General features: G+C 63.6%; 3 protein-coding genes across 5 annotated transcripts; 2 read left to right on the top strand and 1 right to left on the bottom strand.

The window, feature by feature from the left end:
• The first annotated feature begins 568 nt into the window (after positions 1-568).
• Positions 569-7,668, top strand: PDIK1L (PDLIM1 interacting kinase 1 like). 3 transcript variants are annotated; one of them, XM_068159091.1, is made up of 3 exons: positions 569-652; positions 1,721-3,160; positions 6,747-7,668. In XM_068159091.1, the coding sequence occupies exons 2-3, from the start codon at positions 2,876-2,878 to the stop codon at positions 7,482-7,484; spliced, it is 1,023 nt and encodes a 340-aa protein (XP_068015192.1). In that variant the 5' UTR covers positions 569-652; positions 1,721-2,875; the 3' UTR covers positions 7,485-7,668. The 3 variants fall into 3 exon arrangements, with proteins under 3 accessions (XP_068015192.1, XP_068015194.1, XP_068015193.1); XM_068159093.1 differs by having other exon boundaries at positions 581-652; positions 2,859-3,160; XM_068159092.1 differs by lacking the exon at positions 569-652 and having other exon boundaries at positions 1,414-3,160.
• Positions 7,669-13,600: 5,932 nt separating this feature from the next.
• On the top strand, positions 13,601-16,357 carry FAM110D (family with sequence similarity 110 member D). Its single transcript, XM_068159069.1, has 2 exons — positions 13,601-13,820; positions 14,791-16,357. Exons 1-2 carry the CDS (start codon positions 13,684-13,686, stop codon positions 15,923-15,925), a joined length of 1,272 nt encoding a protein of 423 aa, XP_068015170.1. The 5' UTR covers positions 13,601-13,683; the 3' UTR covers positions 15,926-16,357.
• Positions 16,358-16,591: 234 nt separating this feature from the next.
• CUNH1orf232 (chromosome unknown C1orf232 homolog) lies at positions 16,592-17,577 on the bottom strand. The gene is made up of 4 exons (XM_068159106.1): positions 17,491-17,577; positions 17,293-17,379; positions 17,109-17,206; positions 16,592-16,850 (listed from the first exon to the last, which is right to left on the bottom strand). The coding sequence occupies exons 1-4, from the start codon at positions 17,575-17,577 to the stop codon at positions 16,592-16,594; spliced, it is 531 nt and encodes a 176-aa protein (XP_068015207.1).
• Positions 17,578-18,030: the final 453 nt, after the last annotated feature.

Below are 18,030 nucleotides of genomic sequence, written 5' to 3'. Positions count from 1 at the left end.
GGCTGCTCCCCACATGGCCCCGCGGTGGGTGTGCAATGGCTTGAGGAGGTGGCGGGAGGATGGTGGGGGACCACGACGGGACCCCTGTGCCCCCCACCTCCTGCGCACGGGGGGCACCTCCAGCCTCACAGCCTGGGCAGGGACACGAGCGGGCCACGGGGACGGGGGACAGCTCTCTGCCAGGAGCTGTGTCGCCATCACACGACGCCAGAGCTCAAACAAAGGTGCGAGGGACTGGCTTCACTCTCCCACCGCCAAGCGATGGATGAATGAATGAATGAATGAATGAATGAAAGGTGGACAGAAGCCACACAGAGCAGCCCGGCAATGCAGGGGGCGCGGAGGGGGCACTGCGAGGGCGGGGTGGGCGCAGCGCCGGGGGCTGCGGGCACGGAGAGGGGGAAGGAGGACACCCCCCTTGCACCGGCACCTAACAGGGGCTGGGCGCGCCCCCGCGGCAGCAGCGGGGACGGGCGCGCTCCCGCTCCCCACGTCCCGCCCTCCCCCTCGGCGCTGGCCAATCAGAGGGCGCGGTGGCGGCGCTGGGGGCGTGCCTAGCGCGGGGCCGCGGCGGCGGCGCAGGGCAGGGAGGGGAGGGGGCAGCCCTATAATGGCGGCCGGGCGGCGGCGGCGCGGCGCTGGCGGCCCTGAGGTAACGCGGAGTCTGCCTTAGCCCGGCCCGGCCCGGCTCGGCCCGGCTCGGGGGAGGGGAGCGGGGCCAGGCGGGCGCCTCAGTGCGTCACAGTGGGGCGCTGGCGGTGGGCAGCGCCGCTCCGGCTGTGCGAGGGGACCTGGGCAGGCGGCGCTGGCCCTGCGGTGCCGCTGGCCCTGCGGTGCCGGTTCCGCCTCGGGCCGCGGCTGCCGCCGGGAGACCCTTCCGCGCCCCCCTCCCGGCCTGCCCCCCGCAGGGAGCGGCGCTCGGGGCCTCTCCTGCGGAGCCGGGCGCCCCGCGGTGCAGGTGGGGGCCGGGGGCGACAGGGAGGGAGGGAGGCAGGGAGGGGGCCGCAGTGTTTCGCTCCGTGGTTGTGGCTGCCGAGCAGGCGGGCGGCGGGCGGCGGGCGAGGTGCAGGCTCCGGGCCCGCGGCAGGGAGGGAGCGGGGCCGGGCCCGGCCTGCCTGCGCCCTGGCAGGGCCCCGCGGCTGGCAGCAGCTGCCCCGGCGAGCAGGAGGCTCTCTGCGGCGCCTTGGGCAGTAGCCCCGGGCGGCATTGCCGCAGCGGCCTGGCCCGCGGCGGGGGCGCAGGGAGGCAGGGAGCGGCCCCCAGCGCCCGGCAGGACCGCAGCTCCGGCCTGGGCACGGCACACCGCCGGCCGGCCCGGGGGGTGGCTCCGGACCCCCCCCGCTCATTTCGAGCCCGGTGTGAGGGCGCTCGGGCGGCGCAGCCCTGCTTCAGGCGGCCGCAGCTCCTGCTCCTCTGCCCCGCGGGGAGGAGCCCGGCGGATGCCGACGCGAGTGTGCGATCCCCGATCCCCGGCTGTGCCGCGCAGCCCTGCCGCAGCCGCAGCCTCCCTGCGCGCATCTTGCCAGGAGCACCTCCTGGGAAGGTCTTCCCCGGGCACCGCCACGCTTGGGCTCAAAGTGCTGTGGCGCTTTGCGGAGAGGATAAACCTCTGTGTTCTGCTGCCCTGGGACTGATCACCTCTCTCTTTCTCTCTCTTTTTTGTTTTGGTTTTTTTTCCCCCCTTTTTGTTTTTCTTTTGTTCTTAAACCAAACCAAAAAGCACTTAAAGAGTGGAGATAATTGAACGCTTCCTACTAATCAGAGGCTGTTTCGGTGTGGCCCTGGCTGCTCGGTTTACTGACATAAACGCCGTCTCTCCCCGGCAGTCTGCCGTCCCGACCCGGGTTGTGTTCTGTCTGGGGGGTGCTTTGTGTGTGGTTCATTCTGCCGCAGCACTGACAGCTGGGCCAGGCCAGCTTCTCAGTTCCGTTTGCTTTGCCTCTTGCCCACAGCCAGTGTCCCGTTTGTGGTTGGTCTGAGCGGAGGTGGTGCCTGCCTGGTGCCCTTCTGGCTTGTGAGCACGCAGGGGAGGTGATGGATCCATAGCAGTGCTTGGTGCCTTTTTGTTTCCTCTCTCTCTCTGTTTCTTGTTTCACTTGCAGAGCAATATCTCAACTTCTGCCCTCTCCCTGCTGAGCAGAAGTGAGAGTTAGATGCTTGGGTACAAGCTTCTGCACCCACTCAGCCCTCTTAACATCCTGTAACTGTGGGCTCCTCATTCAGAGGAGGTGTTGGGGGGGGAGGAAAAAGTCACAGTGCCCTCAGCAAGAGAACCCAGAGGTGACCTGAAGCATCCTCCTGCAGTGTCAGTGGAAGAGCTGAAGGGTTGACCTGTGACTGCACCGCTGAGTGCATGAAAAGGCAGTGCTCACTGATTCAACCTATTGCTGCCCTGCCTGCAGCTGCAAGCTCCTCTCTGGTGTCCCAGGGTGGCTGGGGAGGATGACCCCACGCTGCTGTTCCCACAGATGCTCCAGGAGGACCCTGAGAGAAAGGTGCAGGGGCAGACACTGTAGCGCTGCCTGGGCCCAAGCCTGGGTCTGCACTGTTGCCATCCTGAGAACCAGGCTGGGTTTGAAACCTTAACTCCTTCCCCCCCCCCAGACCCCAAAAGATGTAACTTCACCCTGTGAGTGGTCCATGGCCGCAGGTAGAGGGTTGCAGAGTAGCTGCTGGGGCGCTGCAGCCCTGGAGGGCAGCCTGGTGCTCCGTGCCCGGCTGGCAGGCGCTGCCCTGTCCCTCGCAGGGTTCGGCTGGGCCTGATCCTGCCTCCCGCAGCCCCATGGCGGGGGCGGGGCGGAGGACGCAGCCCTGTGCTCCTTGATTTTAGCTGTGTGGGTTTTTCCCCCCTTCCCCAGAACCCCTGGCCCTGAAGATGGTGAGTAGCCAGCCTAAGTACGATCTAATTCGGGAGGTTGGCCGCGGCAGTTACGGTGTGGTGTACGAGGCGCTGGTCAGGAGGACCTCGGCGCGGGTGGCGGTGAAGAAGATCCGGTGCCACGCGCCGGAGAACGTGGAGCTGGCGCTGCGCGAGTTCTGGGCGCTCAGCAGCATCAAGAGCCGGCACCCCAACGTCATCCACCTGGAGGAGTGCGTCCTGCAGAAGGATGGCATGGTGCAGAAGATGTCCCACGGCTCCAGCTCCTCCCTCTACCTGCAGGTACTCGGCGCGGGGCGCTGGGGAGGGGGCAGGAGGTGGGGAGGGGGCAGGAGGTGGGGAGGGGGCTGAGCACAGCCCTGGGAGGAGAGGCTGAGGGAGCTGGGGTTGCTTAGCCTGCAGAAGAGGAGGCTCAGGGGTGACCTTCTTGCTCTCCCCAACTCCCTGAAGGGAGGTTGTAGCCAGGTGGGGGTTGGGCTCTTCTCCCAGGCACCCAGCGCCAGAACAAGAGGACACAGTCTCAAGCTGTGCCAGGGGAGGTTTATTCTGGAGGTGAGGAGAAAGTTCTTCCCAGAGAGAGTTGTTAACCATTGGAATGTGCTGCCCAGGGAGGTGGTGGAGCCCCCATCCCTGGAGGTGCTCAGGAGGAGGCTTGCTGGGGTGCTGGGTGCCATGGGTTGGTTGATTAGGTGGTGTTGGATTGGTTGATGGGTTGGACACGGTGATCTTGAAGGTCTCTTCCAGCCTGGGTTATTCTCTATTCAGATCCTGAGGGATTGCTTGTTTTGGAGCTGTGCTTAGTTAGGAGAGCAAACTGCTTGGCAGAGCTGGTTGGGAGAGGAGAAAACTGTGAGGCAGGAGAGGAAAAACAGGAGAGAGAGCTGCCCCAGCCAGGGGAGGGGGAGAAGAGTTAGGGGAGGAAACTAAAATGGTTGGTTAGGGGAGAAAACTGCCACAGTCAGGAGAGGAAAACAAACAGGAGAGGTAAAAACAGTTGGGAGAGAACTGCCACAGGACAGGCAAAAACCAAACAGCAAACTGCAACAGTTAAGAGTGGACAAAACAGTTGGGAGAAGAAAGCAAGCAGGAGAGGAGCCAGAGCAGTTGGCTGGGAGAGAGAATGCTTCCCCTGGCTGCTGGAGAAAACCCTGTGCCCTGCTGGCAGCCCGAGGTGCTGATCTCCCCAGGGCTGAGGCTGCTCCCCTGCACCATGGACCTGCAGCCATGCCAGAAGAGACTCAGGACTGCTTTGTAAGGCTCCTCTGCTGTGCTAGTTGGAGACCCCAGGTACAGCAGGAGGGGAGGTGCAGGCTGTTGGTGGCAGCCCTCCCGCAGGGTTGGGGGCAGGCATCTGCTCTGTGGTGGGACAGAGCTGTGAACCCCCTTGGAAGGGGGGGGGAGGGCAGCACTTTGTGGCATTTGATGTAGGAAGCCACCACTCAAAACTCCTTTGGAGTGAGCAGCAGTTGGCAGCTCGTGGTTCTCTTTGGGGCAGAGCTAACTTAATCTCTTCAGAGGGAGGTAAAAGTGTTCTGAATGAGGGGAGAAATATCACCTGCCCTCTGTGCCTGCTGCAAGTGCCCCTCGGGCTTGGAGCTGGCTGTGGTTTGAAGGCTAAGGAGCTCTGGAAAGGCTGGCAAGAGATGAAGGCTGGGGAGGTCCTGGCCAAGAAGCTGCCCCATGAAGGAACCCTGAGAGAGTCAGCAGCCTGCCCTGTGCTGTGCTCTCCCAGTCAGCCTCTCTCTGCTTGCTTCTCCTGCTTGGCCTGCTGGCATGTCTGAGGCAGGACCTCGTTCAGCTGGCAGCCCTGCCCAGCCCACCTTGTGCTGAGTGCCCAGGGAGGATTCTTGCCTGGGGCTGGGTGGTGGTTGCTGCCCTGCTTTCAGGAAGGGATTAGGGTAAAAGAACTCTGATGTGGGAGGAATTGGTGCCTGTACCTTCCTTGTCCTTAGCCTCTCTGGAGAGTGCATCCAGCTTGTGGAGAGCTGGCTGAGGGAGAGCTTAGAAACTGCAAGGTGGGAGAGAGCTTCCAGATCACCCACAGCTGGCCTTTGGTGGCAGTGCCTGCTGGCAGTGCAGCCTGGAGAGCTCCCTGTGCCAGGCAGGAGCACTGCAGGTTGTTTTCCTGCCCCAGGGAGCAGAGAAGAGCAAAGGGCAAAGCTGAGCTGGGGATCACTTCATCCCAGCTGGTGCTGCCCTGGAGGAAATCAGCTCTCCCTTGGCAGGTCCTCTCCTCTCCCCACCCAGCTGACACTGTGCCAGAGCTGAAGGGGTGCAGTGTGAGAGGCTGCCTGGGGAGGGGGGCTGGTGTCTCCTGGGGGGCTTTGGGGCAGGTGCTCAGCTGGTGTCAGCTCTGCTGAGAGGTGAAGTGAGAGTCCAGCCCCAGGCTGACCTTGTGTGGCTTTGGTGCTGTTGCCAGCATGCAGTTGGGTGTTGGCCTTGGCCTGGGGGCCAGGAGAGCTCCAGCTTTGTGTTGGTGCTCACCCCCTGCTCTCCTGTCATACCTTCACCCCCTCTCACTGACTGTAAGCCCTAAACCTGGGGCTCCCCAGCTGTTTGCTCTGCTCTGAGCCCTGGGACTGAAGGCAGTCATAACTTGCTGCTCAGTTTTCCTCTGCCCTGCAAGAGGTCATTTTTGAAAGCATTTTAAGGTGCTTCTGTAACTCTTCAAAGCTGCCTTCACTTCTCCAGGCCTGGTGGAGCTCCCCTGGGCTTATCTCCAGGTGAAACAGCTGCAGAGCCAGCTCAGAGGGGCAGAGGGGCACTTGTGGCACCGAGGAGAGAGGATCAGTGAAGCTGGTTGCTGGCTTTGTGCTGCCTGCTGCATGAAGGAGCTGACTGCTCCAGCTGCTCCCTCAGCTTCTGAGCTAGGGATCCTGCAGCACTGGGAAGCACTGGTGGCTGAGGAGTGGGCTGAGAATCCTCAGCAGGGGACCCAAGCAGCACACCAGAGTCGCTCCTTGGGACTGTTTGTGCCCTGGAGGTGTTGGCCAGGTGGGTGGGACAGGCTCTGCTGGGGTGGGGCCCTGTCCAGCTGAGCAGATGGCAGTGCAGTGGCCACTTGGTATCTTATCAGGCTCTAGCTCCAGCTCCTGGGCAGCAGCCTGAGCTTGATAGGCTTCAGCCACGGGAGGATGAGGAGGCTGGCAGACAGATTGTGATTGTTAGAGAGGGGATTCTGCCCCTGGGCTCTGCTCTGCTGGGACCCCCCCTCCAGTCCTGCCCCCACTTCTGGTGCCCCCAATAGAAGGAGGCCACAGAGCTGCTGGAGAGAGTCCAGAGGAGGCCACAGAGATGCTCCAAGGGCTGCAGCACCTCTGCTGTGAGGCCAGGCTGAGGGAGCTGGGGCTGTGCAGCCTGGAGAGAGGACTCCAGGGAGACCTTGGTGCTGGAGGGATCCTGCAGGAGGGCTGCAGAGGGACTTCTCAGGAGGGTGTCTGAGCCAGGCCCAGGGGCAATGGTTTGAAGCTGAGGCAGAGCAGGGTCAGACTGGAGCTGAGGAAGAAGTTCTGCAGCAGGAGGCTGCTGAGCCTCTGGCACAGGCTGCCCAGGGAGGCTGTGGCTGCCTCCTGCCTGGGGGTGCTCAAGGTGACGAGGCCTTGGGCAGCTGAGTCTGGCTGGGAGGTGTCCCTGGGCATGGTGGGGAGGCTGGAGCAGGGGAGCTGTGGGGTCCCTCCCAAGCTGAGCCCTTCCTGGGTTTCTCTGTGCTCCCCTGGGTGTTGCAGGTTGGTTTCCACCCTCCCCACTCCCCAGCGCAGTCTCTGGGTGGGGAGCCGGAGCCACGCTGGGGGCTTTGGGCTTCCCCCATGGCATCCCTGCCTTCCCAGGGCCATCAGGGGGTTGTGACACTTCCTGTTCCCTGCTGCAGCTGGTAGAGACCTCGCTGAAGGGGGAGATCGCCTTCGACCCCCGCAGCGCCTACTACCTGTGGTTCGTGATGGACTTCTGCGACGGGGGCGACATGAACCAGTACCTGCTGTCCCGCAAGCCCAGCCGCAGGACCAACACCAGCTTCATGCTGCAGCTCAGCAGCGCCCTGGCCTTCCTGCACCGCAACCAGATCATCCACAGGGACCTCAAGCCCGACAACATCCTCATCTCCCAGGGCAGGGGCGGCGCCGACCCCGAGCCCACGCTGAAGGTGGCCGACTTCGGGCTGAGCAAGGTGTGCTCGGCGGCGGGGCAGAGCGCCGAGGAGCCGGTCAGCGTCAACAAGTGCTTCCTCTCCACCGCCTGCGGCACCGACTTCTACATGGCCCCCGAGGTCTGGGAGGGACACTACACCGCCAAGGCAGACATCTTCGCCCTGGGCATCATCATCTGGGCCATGCTGGAGCGGATCACCTTCATCGACACCGAGACCAAGAAGGAGCTGCTGGGCAGCTACGTGCGGCAGGGCGCAGCCATCGTGCCGGTGGGGGAGGCGCTGCTGGAGAACCCCAAGATGGAGCTGCTGATCCCCGTCAAGAAGAAGTCCATGAACGCCAGGATGAAGCAGCTGCTGAAGGAGATGCTGGCGGCCAACCCCCAGGACCGGCCCGACGCCTTCGAGCTGGAGCTGCGCTTGGTCAACATAGCCTTTAAAGACAGCAGCTGGGACACGTGAGCCGCCGGGCCCGGCCCTCCTGGCTGAGCTGCTCCTCCCCTGAGCCTCTCCGCGGCGGGCAGGGGGGGAAGGAGAAACAAGAGCAGAGCCTGGACTCGAGCCTGCAGGGTGTGGTTTGTAGCCGGGGTAGAGCCGGAGGGGCGCAGGCCGCCGCCGGGGGGTGCGCGGGGCCGGCGCGGGGGGCGGCTGCGGGGCTGTGCCGGCGGGGGGGGGCTGGGAGTGACCCGGGGCCCAGCACCCATGGAGCGCTTCCTACATTCCAGTCTCCTGTGTCAGTGTTAGGAATCCTGGTGGGGGTGGTGGGGGTGGGGGGAGAGGAGAGCCCCCGAGGTTTGCATGCTGGCAGTGCAGACCTGGCCAGGCCCTGTAGTCAGTCCTGTGTACATATTGCTGTGGAGCAGTGAGTGGGAGTGTGTGCCACTTAAGTTATTTGCTGGGGGTCTGAGTGGTGGGGGTCTGCTAGAGGCCGAGGTGAAGCATTCCCTCTTCTCCAGGCAGGAGTCACAAGCTCATTATTTATTGTTGTGAGGTCTGAGGCTTGGCTTGGTGGCCACAGAGCAATGCACTGCCAGGGGCTTGGCAGCTGGTGGAGGGCTGGTGTGGCCAAGCTTAGCACTCAGAGCTTCAGCAGCCTGTCACTGGGGGACTCAAATCAGCAAGGGTGCAATCAGGTGCTGGCTGGGTGGGGAATCCTTTGGCTTTTGTTTGCTCCCAGTCATCAACTCCTTCATTAAGCAGTGAGGCTCCAGCCCTGCAGCCTGCTCCTGTCTCCAGCCCAGCAGCACCTGGGGGACCTCTGGCAGCAGAGTGCTGTGGGCTCAGGTGGTGGTGCTGAGGGTGAGGGAGCCCAGCTCTGTGAAGTGTTGCTCTAAAAGCTCCTCCAGCTGCAGTGGCAGCAGAGGTTGCCTGTTAGCTGAGTCTGTAGCCAGCACTAGCTGCTCATGGCCTCTCTGGTGCTGCCTCTAAGCCAGCAGTGCTGAGGAGACAAAGGGAGGGCTGCCTGCCTGCCTGTCTGTCTGTCTGGCAGCACAAGCCTCTGCTCAGGCAGGGCAGACAGCTCAGTGGGCAGCATGTGGAAGCTGCCTCCCATCTGTGTGCCAGCCTGGGCCCTTTTGCTGCTGCTCTCCTCCTCTTGAAGAAGTTGAGCTTGCTTTGAAAGCCTGGCTGGGAGGCTTTGCAGTGGTTGAAAGGCTGCTGAGCCCCCAGCTCTTCCCCCACAGCAGCAGACTGGATGTGCTCAGGGAGGCTTCACTGAGGCCACCTGCTGCTGTTGAGCAGACAGAAGCTGCTCTGTAGCAGCACAGCCCTGGGCTCTCTGGCTGCAGGCTGTGGCCTTGCTCCTCAGTTTGACCCTGCTGGGGAAGCTGCAGCCTCAGAAGTCTGCCTTTAAAGCTGCAGCAGAGGCCACTTGGCTTGATAAAGGCAGCTGAATGTTTGGCTGCTTATCCAGCTCTCACCTGACAGCTGCCCCATGGCATTTCCTTCTGCAGTTTGCTGCTTGGCTGCTGTTGCCTCCTGGCCTGGTGAGAGCAGCTCTGAGCAGCTGGGCTGATTCTGGCTGGCTGTGAATAGACACCACAGACAGCAGAGGTTTGTGTGCCAGACCCAAAGGATTCAGATTCTGCCCACCCTGAGCCCTGCACAGGCTGCAGAGGCCTCCTGCTGCCCTGTGGAGCTGGTGGCTGTCACCTGGAGGGGCTTGCTGCTGAATTCTGGTTCCTTGGCTTCAGTTTCTCAGTTGAAGGCAAGTTGTGCTTCTCAGAGCAGCACTGAGGCATTCCCAGGCACCACTCTGCCCCCTCAGTGCTCATGGCTGAGCAGATGCTGCAGAGGTAAGGCTCAGAAGCTGGAGTGGGAGTTGGTGGGGAGGAGGTGACCACAGCTGCAGCCTGGGGCCCCTTCCCTGCAGGATGCTCAGGCCAGGGAAGAAGCTGTGGGGCCTGGAGTGCTGAAGAGCTCAATTTGTCCTCCAGAAGTGGAGGTCTGCTGGGTCCAGGATGATTGGAGCCTCAGCCTGTGCCTGACAGGGGGAGACCAAACCTCTGGCTGGCTGTGCCCAGGCTGCTCTGCAGGGCTCCCCTCCCACATGGACATTCCATGAGCACAGCTCTAGAGGGGTCTCCTTTTCCCCTGTGGAACCCAAAAGCACTTCACAAACACATCACAAGCTCCTGCCCCAGATCACACTCAGCTACACCTCCCTAAAGGACAAACCTGCCCCAGAGTGCTGCTGGCCCTTGAAGGCACTTTGGATCCTCTCTGAGGTGTCCCAGAGGATGAGCACTGAGCCTGCTGCCAGCCTGGCACAGGAAGAGGCTTCCTGGGGCTTTCCTTGGGTCTGGGGTTGTGGTTGGTTGGTTTGGTGTTTTGTTTGTCTCCCAAAGTTTTTCTTTGCACTGATTGCCACTTTACAGGGGGGGGGACCCCCAAAGACCCCTCCCATGGTGCTCAGCCTTGCTGTTGGGTGACACTGAGTGTTCCCTGTAGGCTCTCCAGGTCCTGTTTGTGTTCTGAGGTCTGTCTCTGATGAAGAAAATTGTTTGTAGCAGCTGCAGTTCCTCACCAGCCTGCCACAGAGCCCAGATCCTTCTCAGCACTCAGAAGATTTTGTTGTTGTTGGTTTGGGTTTGTTCTGTTTGTGTTTTTGCCTCCTTCTTGTCTGAGTCCTCCTCTGAAATCTGTGAAATCTATTTTCTGGAGAGTTTATAATGAGGAAATTTATTGTGTAATTTATTGAGCTCATGACTGGGGGTTGAAGTAAAAATCTGAATTTCCAGGCAGTCTCTGAGCCTTCTTGGAAGCTGCTGAGGGGCCTGCAGCAGCTCTGTGAGCAGCAGAGGCTGGGGGCCTGCAGCAGAGGCTGGGGGCCTGCAGCAGAGCAGCCCCAGGGGGGAACTGAGCAATGCTCAGCAAGAGCTGGAGGCTGGGGGGGGGGGGCAAGAGGCTGGGGCCAGGCTCTGCTCAGTGGTGCCCAGAGACTGGGCAAGGGGCACAAACTGGAGGCCAGGAGGCTCCATCTGAGCAGGAGGAGAAGCTTCTTTGTTGTGAGGCTGCTGGAGGCCTGGAGCAGGCTGCCCAGAGAGTCTCCTGCAGAGAGCTTCCAACCCCACTTGGCTCCAACCTCCTTTCAGGGAGCTCTGGAGACCAAGGAGGTCTCCCCTCAGCCTCCTCCAGGCTGATCCTGACTTCTGCCCTATTTCCCTTGCTCTGCAGAGTGCTGGAGCCTCCAGCTGCAGCTTGCCCACCCTGCTGCCTGGGCAGGGTGCTGCCCCCTGAGCAGTGCTGCTGGAAGTGGTCTCCCTGGGGCTTCCCCTTGGGGCTGCTGTAAACAGAGCTTTGCTCCTGGGCAAACTGCAGAGTCACAGCAGATGTTGCTTTGTGGTGGAGATAAGTCCTGTCTGAGGCAGCCATTCAGCAGCCACCTGCCCACCCCTTGGAAGCCTGCCCTGGCTTCCCAGAAGCAGCTCTCCTGTCCCCTGGGCCAGGCAGAGGCACTGGGGTGGCCTTTGGACTGCAGGCAGCACCGGCAGCCAGCCCTTTGCTTTTCCCTTTGCTCCACCACCGCCCCAGGAAGCCCTCGGGGGGTGCTGAGCAGTCAGTGGCTTTGGCTCCTGTGGGCAGATCACAGTGCAGCAGGCTGCCAGAGGACCCTCAAAGGTCATCTTGTGTGCCCCCCTGCTGGCAGCAGGGACATGCCCAGTCAGGCTGCTCAGGGCCACATCAAGGCTGGTGCTGAATGTCTGCAGGGCTGGGGCCTCCACCGTACCCCTGGGCAGCCTGCTCCAGTGTTCCACTCCTGGGGTGCAGAACTTCCTCCTGAAGCAGCCAGCAAGGCCTGGCACTGCCCACCCCGGGCTCTGACTCCCCCCTGGGAGCCTTGCTGTCTCCTTCCCGGCCCCAGCTGCTGCCTAGCTGCTGCTTGCACCAGCTTGCCTTGGATGAGCTGCTGGGCTCAGATTTATTCATGGCTCTTTGAACCCTTGGTGTTTTGAAACCTGCACAGCAAACCTCCCAGCCCTGCCCTCCCCCAGCAGAGCTCCTGCAGCCTGGGCCCTCCCTGCCTCACAGCCACCCAGCTCCCCCGGGCTGCTCTCCAGGCAGTGGCATTTGCATGGCCCCTCACAGCAGAAAGGGCTTTTGGGGGTGCTGGGAGTAAAGCAGCAAGTAGGAGCAGGTGGCTGTGGGAGCAGTGCTGCAGCCCTGCCTGGGCCTGGTGGGGCTGAAGGGATTGCTTGGCTTGGCTTTGAAAGGAGAAAGGCAGCTGGGAAGGATTCAGTGGCACAGGCTCCGGCCTCGGCCTTGCCCTATCTGCTCCTCCAGATCCGGCAGCCCCCTGCCGGCCAGGCTGCTGCTCAAGCCTGCTGGCTTGGGATGGGCCAAGGGAGAGCCACAGCCCCCCGGGAGCCAGGAGGGAGGGCAGCTTGCAGGGAGCTGGGCTGTGGCATTGGCAGCTGGAGGGGCTCTGAAAGGGGCATCTGTGCTCTGCCACTTGTGACCCTTGAGGCCTCTCTCAATCTCTCCCACTCCAAGGGCTGGGAGTTTCCATACCTGGCCCCAGCTGTGGTTTGTTTTGCTTTCCTGGCTCCGTGCTTGCTTCCTGGTGAGCTGGGAGGGAGCAGAGCCCTCCTGAAGGGCAGAGAGCGCCTTGGGACAGCTCTGAGTAGCCTCAAACAGAACCAAGGGGCTTTGAGCATCCTCCTGACTAAGAAAAGCTTCCTGCTGCATCCACAAGAGGCAAATCCCTTCCGAGAAGGCAGTGACAAATCTGCCTCAGCTCCCAAGGGGCTGCAGGAGCTGCAGCAGGAGCTGCTGGGATGCCGATGCCAGGAGGGGCTCCTCAGATCCTCCTCTTTCTGGTATCCCAAAGGCAGTCTGCCAGTAGGAGCCTGGCAGGTGCTCCGAGGAGCCAGAGGGAGGGCAGTCGCTCTGGGGCAGGCGTTTGGTAGGAGCATCCCCTGGGAACGCCCCCAGGAAGGTGAACCCGAGGCTGCCTCTTCCTCGCCTCTGGCTGTGCCGGAGCCGCTGCCGGGATTCCAGCCTGGCCCCAGCGAGCAGTGACTCACGGCGGCCGAGTTAAAAATAAGGAGCTGCTGGCTGCCCCTCTCCTCCGGGGGAACCTGAGGGCAGTTCCTGAGGCTGTCACCAGCTTCCCCGTTCTCGTCAGCGCAGGAGCCCTGGCCCCGGCCCCTTCCCGGCACCGGTGCTGTCACGGAGGGAGGTGTTGGACACCAACCTAGCCCCGGTTCCTGGCACAGGTTCTCCAGCAGCATCACGACAGGAAGGATCTGCGCTAGGGGCAGCAGCGCTGGGGCTGGGCCCCCTCTCATCTGCCTGCCCTGCGGGCCCCAGGGCTTTGTCCCCGCTGGAGTCTCTGCAAGCAGCCTGGGCTGCGGTGTGCCCCAGCTCCCCGTCCGTGCTGGCCGCTGGAGGCACGGCAGGAGGCAGCAGGTCCCTAGGGAGCCCTGGAGGCTTTCTCTGGCCCCGCTTCATGGTGCCGGGGTCAGGGTGCAGCAGGTCCTTCCTCCCTGGCTGCTGCAGTGCCACACTCGCAGCCCCCCGGGGAATGAGGGGGGTGGGATGGAGGGCAGCGCTTGGCCCTCGGGAAGGGGGGAGAGGGCAGCATAAAAATAACCTCTGGGCCAGCTCCAGCCCTTTGTGGCTTCCTGCGATTTACAGCCCTTCCCGGGGGGAAGAGGAGGCAGGAACTGGCCTGGCTCGGGGCTGGCTTTGACCCTTTCACCACCAGCACAGAAGGTGCCAGAAGGGCTTCTCATCCTTCCTTCTCCCTCCTGGCCGGGACAGGATCCTGGGGAAGAGAGATCGTGGTGGGCTCTGGCTCCCAAGCTGCACCCTGCACCTCAGGGTGGATGCAGCAGAAGCTGCTGGAATGGATAAGGTTTCCCTGTCCCATTCCTAATTCCCTGTGTGCTGAGGTGGATAGAAGGACTCAGACTGCCTGGGAGGAGGGTTAGGGTCAGGGTCCCTTCTGTGGATCCCAAAATCCCAGCCAGGCTCCCATAAGGAGGTGGAGGGAGGAGGAGAGCTGGCAGAGGTGAGCTGGAGCTGCAGGAGGAGGAGGGTTAATGTGGCTGGGCAGCGGCAAGGCAGCAGGGTGGGTAGGCTGAAGGCTGTGGCTGTGACACCAGAGCCATGCTGGCAGGGTGGGCTCCTGCTGACGGGGCCGGGCTGGCAGGGGTTAATGGGGTGGCTCTTCCTCTTCCTCAACTTCTATATGAGGCTCTGGACAGCTCTGGGCTCAGTTCGAAGCGGGCAGCCAGAGGAGCAAGGGCTGAGTGAGACCGGAGCAGCCCTACCCCCATCCCTGCGCGGGCTCAGGTGAGCATCTTCTGCCTGCCGAGCCCAGCGGCTGGGCACGGATCCTGGCATCCTGGGCACACTGGTTCTGCCAGGGTGAAGCTGGTGGGTGGTGAGACCATGGGCTGGGAGCACCTTCCCTTGAGCCACCAGGGAGCTCTGTCCAGCACTGGGGACCTCGTCCCTTGGGAGCACAGGACCAGACAAACTCTGTGCCTCAGTTTCCCCAGCTGTAGAGCACTGGTGGGGGTGGAGCCTGTGGGCTGTGTGTGGAGGTGCCTGGGCAGAGGGCTCCTGGGCCGTTTGTGCTCCAGTGAGCCCTGCTCTGCCCTTGTCCCCGCTGTCACCTGGGCAGGCTGCAGGGCTGGGTCAGCTGCTGGCAGTGGTTGCTCCCCGTGGCCGTTCAGGCCTCTTCTGCTCAGTGAAACCCTCTGCTTCGGGCAGTTACAGCCTCCAGCTCAGGCTCCATCCCCCCTTCCCCTCATCACTCACCTCCACCCCTGGATTCACCACCCAGCCCCCCAGCAGCGCTCAGGTACAGCTGAGCTGGAGCCAGGGCTGATAAAAGCCTCTTTGCTCCATGGCTCCAGCAGGAGCGATGCCCTCCCACAGAGCTGAGCTCAGCCTGGCTGGGGAAGGGGCGGCCCAGAGACCCCAGAACATCGCCCAGCTGCGGCAGGGGCAGCTGGCCAGCTCTCCTGCCCGGGGGCTTTGTTCTGCCGGCCCCGAGCTCGGGAGGATGAGGCAGCAGGCTCCGCTATTTTTTCCTGTCGGGATCCACTCCTGGGATGTGAGCGAGGCCGGCGGATGCTCGGCGCTTCTCTCTTCCTGCCCACCGATTGTGTCTGCCAGGACCGGCAGAGCTCGCTGCCTGCTGCCTCCTCTGCCATGCAGGGCACTCAGGGGACCCCCAGCTCTGCTTCACTGCCCTCTCCTCCTCCTGCCACTGCTGCAACCCCACTGCCAACCCTGCTCTCTGCTCTTCTCCTAGGACCCAATCTAGAAGCTTCTGGATCCTCCCCAGCTGCAGCACCGGACCCCTCCCCACAGCTCCTTGCAGGGGAGCAGATCGCCCAGGGGTGCTGCTTTGGGACTGGGGGACGATGGTGCCCCTGGGCAGCCCTTCTCTTGCTGTCTGCGCCTCCAGCAACCTGCACCTCGTGGCCCCTGGCCGCAGCTCCCCCTTGGCCTGGCTGAATCGGGGTCCCGAGTGCCCGCGGGAGCTGGGGGGCAGCCGGGGCAGAACCCCCAGCGCCGTGGAGCGGCTGGAGGCCGACAAGGCCAAATACGTCAAATCGCAGCAGGTCATCAACAGCCGGCAGGAGCCGGCGCTGCGGGGCTGCTCTCCTCGCTTCTCCCCCCGCGGCCGGCGCCTCCTGGCCCGCCAGCAGTGCACTGAGCTGAGCCCGGGCTCGGAGCTGGGCCGGGAGGGTGCCAGGAAGCTGCCGTGTCCGCAGTCTCCCGTGTCGCGCCGGGCCGGCGGCAGGCGCCTGCTGAGACCGGACTCCCTCATCATCTACCGGCAGAAACGAGACTGCTCGGCCGGGGACAAGGAGAACACCAAGGGCTCCGGGCTGGTGCGACGCCTCTTCCAAGGACACCTCAGAGACAAGCCCCCCAGCTCCCCCCCGGCCAACAGGCTGCGTGAGGGACCTCCAGCCCCCCAGAGCCCAGAGACCCCCATGCTGTGGGTCTCCGCGGAGAAGAAGGAGGCGAGGATGCGAGGTGCCAGCAGCGGGGGCAGCGGTGACATCTTCGCCCTGCCTGGCAGCCCCACGGCGCAGCCCCCCGAGCCCCCCAGCAAGCAGGCGCTGGCGCTGCGCCTGTCGGAGCAGGAGAGGTTCTTCAACTACTGCGGGCTGGACCGGGCGCTGGTGGAGCTGCTGGGCCGGGAGCGGTTCGGGCCGGCGGGCTGGGACACCGCCTCGGCTCGGCTCCCCGGCTCCGGCGAGTCCGAGCCCGGGCAGGCCTCGGAGGTCAGCGAGGGTGACGCGGAGCCAAGCGAAGAGGAGCCGGATGCGCGGCTGGGCTCCGCCGTCTCGGTGGTGGAACGCAACGCCCGGGTCATCAAATGGCTCTACGGCTGCCAGAGAGCCTGGGCGGCTGCCAAGGAGTCCACCGTCTAGCAGAGGCAGCCCGGCTGGGGACAAGGACATCCGTGTGGCTCCCACCGGCTGGATGTGGCCCTTCCCCAGGGACGATGGGCTGGTGGCATCCATGGTCCTGGTGCCACGGGGCTGCTGTTGGCTGGGAGGTAGCCCAGCCCCAGGGCTCAGCGTGCTGGGGACACCTGAGGGGCCTCTAGGGAAGGAGCTGTCCTGGGCGAGTCTGTCCTTGGCTCCAGGGCCGATGGGCTGCTGTCCCTGTGCCGTGAGCCACTTTGCTTTCCCCAGCCTCCCTGGGTGGTGGGATGGGCCTGCAGCCCCCATCAGCTGCTCACCTCTCAGACCAGCTGCGTGCTGTGGGGGGTGGGCAGAGCCTGAGCACACAGTAACAGGCAGTGCCCACCCCACAGCCCCTTCCAACACCCAATAAAGCTGCTTGGGGTTTTTTTTGTACCCTGGCTTTGTGTGGTTTGTGTGGGCAGAGCCCAGGCTGGGGTTGGAGGGACCATTTGGGTCTGGGGGTGGCAAAGAAAGCACCAGGGGTCAGTGAAAGGGGGACCTCAGGGTCTTTAGTGCAGACACATCGCTGAAAGCCACCGCGGAGCCCTCAAGCAGCGGCAGGGGGATGCCCACCAGCGGGGAGGCGGCGCCGGTACTGCTGGAGAGTCTGGCTCCGCTCAGCCTCCTCTAGTTGCCCTTGGGGGCACTTTTGTTCCGGATCTCGGCCAATTTACCAGCCAGGAAGCCCCAGTGGAAGGCTCCTTCCTCTGGCTCCCGCAGGTCGCTGTCGTCGTCACCCGGTGGCTCCCCCGGGCTCTCACTCGGCTCCGGGGGGGTCACCCCCTTGTCTGGCCCCGATGCCTGCTGCCACTTGGTAGCAAAGAGATCCCAAAAGCCAGGGGCCTTCTCGGAGCGGGGCGGCTCGGGCGGCTCGGCGGCCAGCGGGCTGGGGAGAGAGTGAGGACGGGAACGTCGGTGTCGGGACCGGAACGTCGGTGTCGCGACCGGAACGTCGGTGTCGGGACCCTTCTCATCAGATCCCACAGTGACCAGGACTGGCACCCCCAACCCATGGCAGCTCTCCTCCTGCTGTCCCCCAGCCCCGTAGGGTATAGACAGGGGAGGGGGTTGCACGGACTCATCAGCCCCCAGGGGCTGGATCCAGGCTTTCAGTTCCCCCCCCCCGCCCCAAGCTATAACTTACTGGTCTGCGCAGGGCTCCGGGCTGAGCAGCTGGTGCTCGTCCTCACGGGTGAAGAGGGACGAAAGCGTCCGCCAGCCGCGGGCACCCACCCCCTGCACCTGCGTGGGAGGCAGCACTGGGCTTACCTGGGACCTACAGTTCCCAGCGGCCCCCGGCCCCTGCCTCCCCCTAGCCCCCTCCTCACCTTCCTCGCCAGCTGGGACACTGGGCTGGGTCCCTCCTCCATCAGCGCAGGGCTCTCATCTGTCTCCATCAGCTCGGGGTTGTCTCCCTGCAACGAAGCCCCCAGATGAGGGCAGGGGTGCAGGCAGGGAGAGGGCAGGGATGTTGGTCACCCCGCTTCGGTGGGACACAGGCTTGGTGGTGACCCCCTCGACCCTACCTCCTCCCGCAGCACTCCGTCTGCTTGCACTCCCCCCAGGGTCTGCAGCACTTTGGCCTTGTAGAGCCTCCAGAAGCCCTGGGTCATGGTGAGGGGCTCAGCGGGGTCAGGAGCCAGCGGGTGCTGTGGGGAGCGGGAGGGGTGCAGGGCTGCCCCCCCTCGGCACGCCGTGGAGATCCAGTGGCTTCATTAAAGTTTCAGGGGCCACATCCATGCACAAAGGGGAACCTGAGCCCAGCCTGAGCCGGGGGCAGCACGGGGGCGGCTGCTCTGGTCACTCCCAAACCCCTCTCTTCACCGACTGCCGAGCCCCTCAACGCCCCTCGTCCATAGGAACTCTCCTCCAAAGCTGGGGCCACCCCAAGCCTACAGTATAGAACAGGGCTGGGGCTCAGGCTCCCCCCGCCACGGGTCCCCATCCATAATTGATCATCCGGGGTGAAGGAAACACGATCAGCGCTGGGCCAGGCTGCACTGAACCTTCCGCAGCTCATCCCCGCAGTGACCGGGGCAGCACCAGTGGCGGTCATCCCGTGACCC

The sequence above is a fragment of the Melanerpes formicivorus genome, unplaced genomic scaffold (assembly GCF_026170545.1).
Source record: "Melanerpes formicivorus ecotype bairdi unplaced genomic scaffold, bMelFor1.0.p_v2 SCAF_45, whole genome shotgun sequence".
NCBI classification, from domain to species: domain Eukaryota; kingdom Metazoa; phylum Chordata; class Aves; order Piciformes; family Picidae; genus Melanerpes; species Melanerpes formicivorus.
Note: the sequence above shows the minus strand (reverse complement) of the source record. Positions and strands in the feature narration are given on the sequence as shown.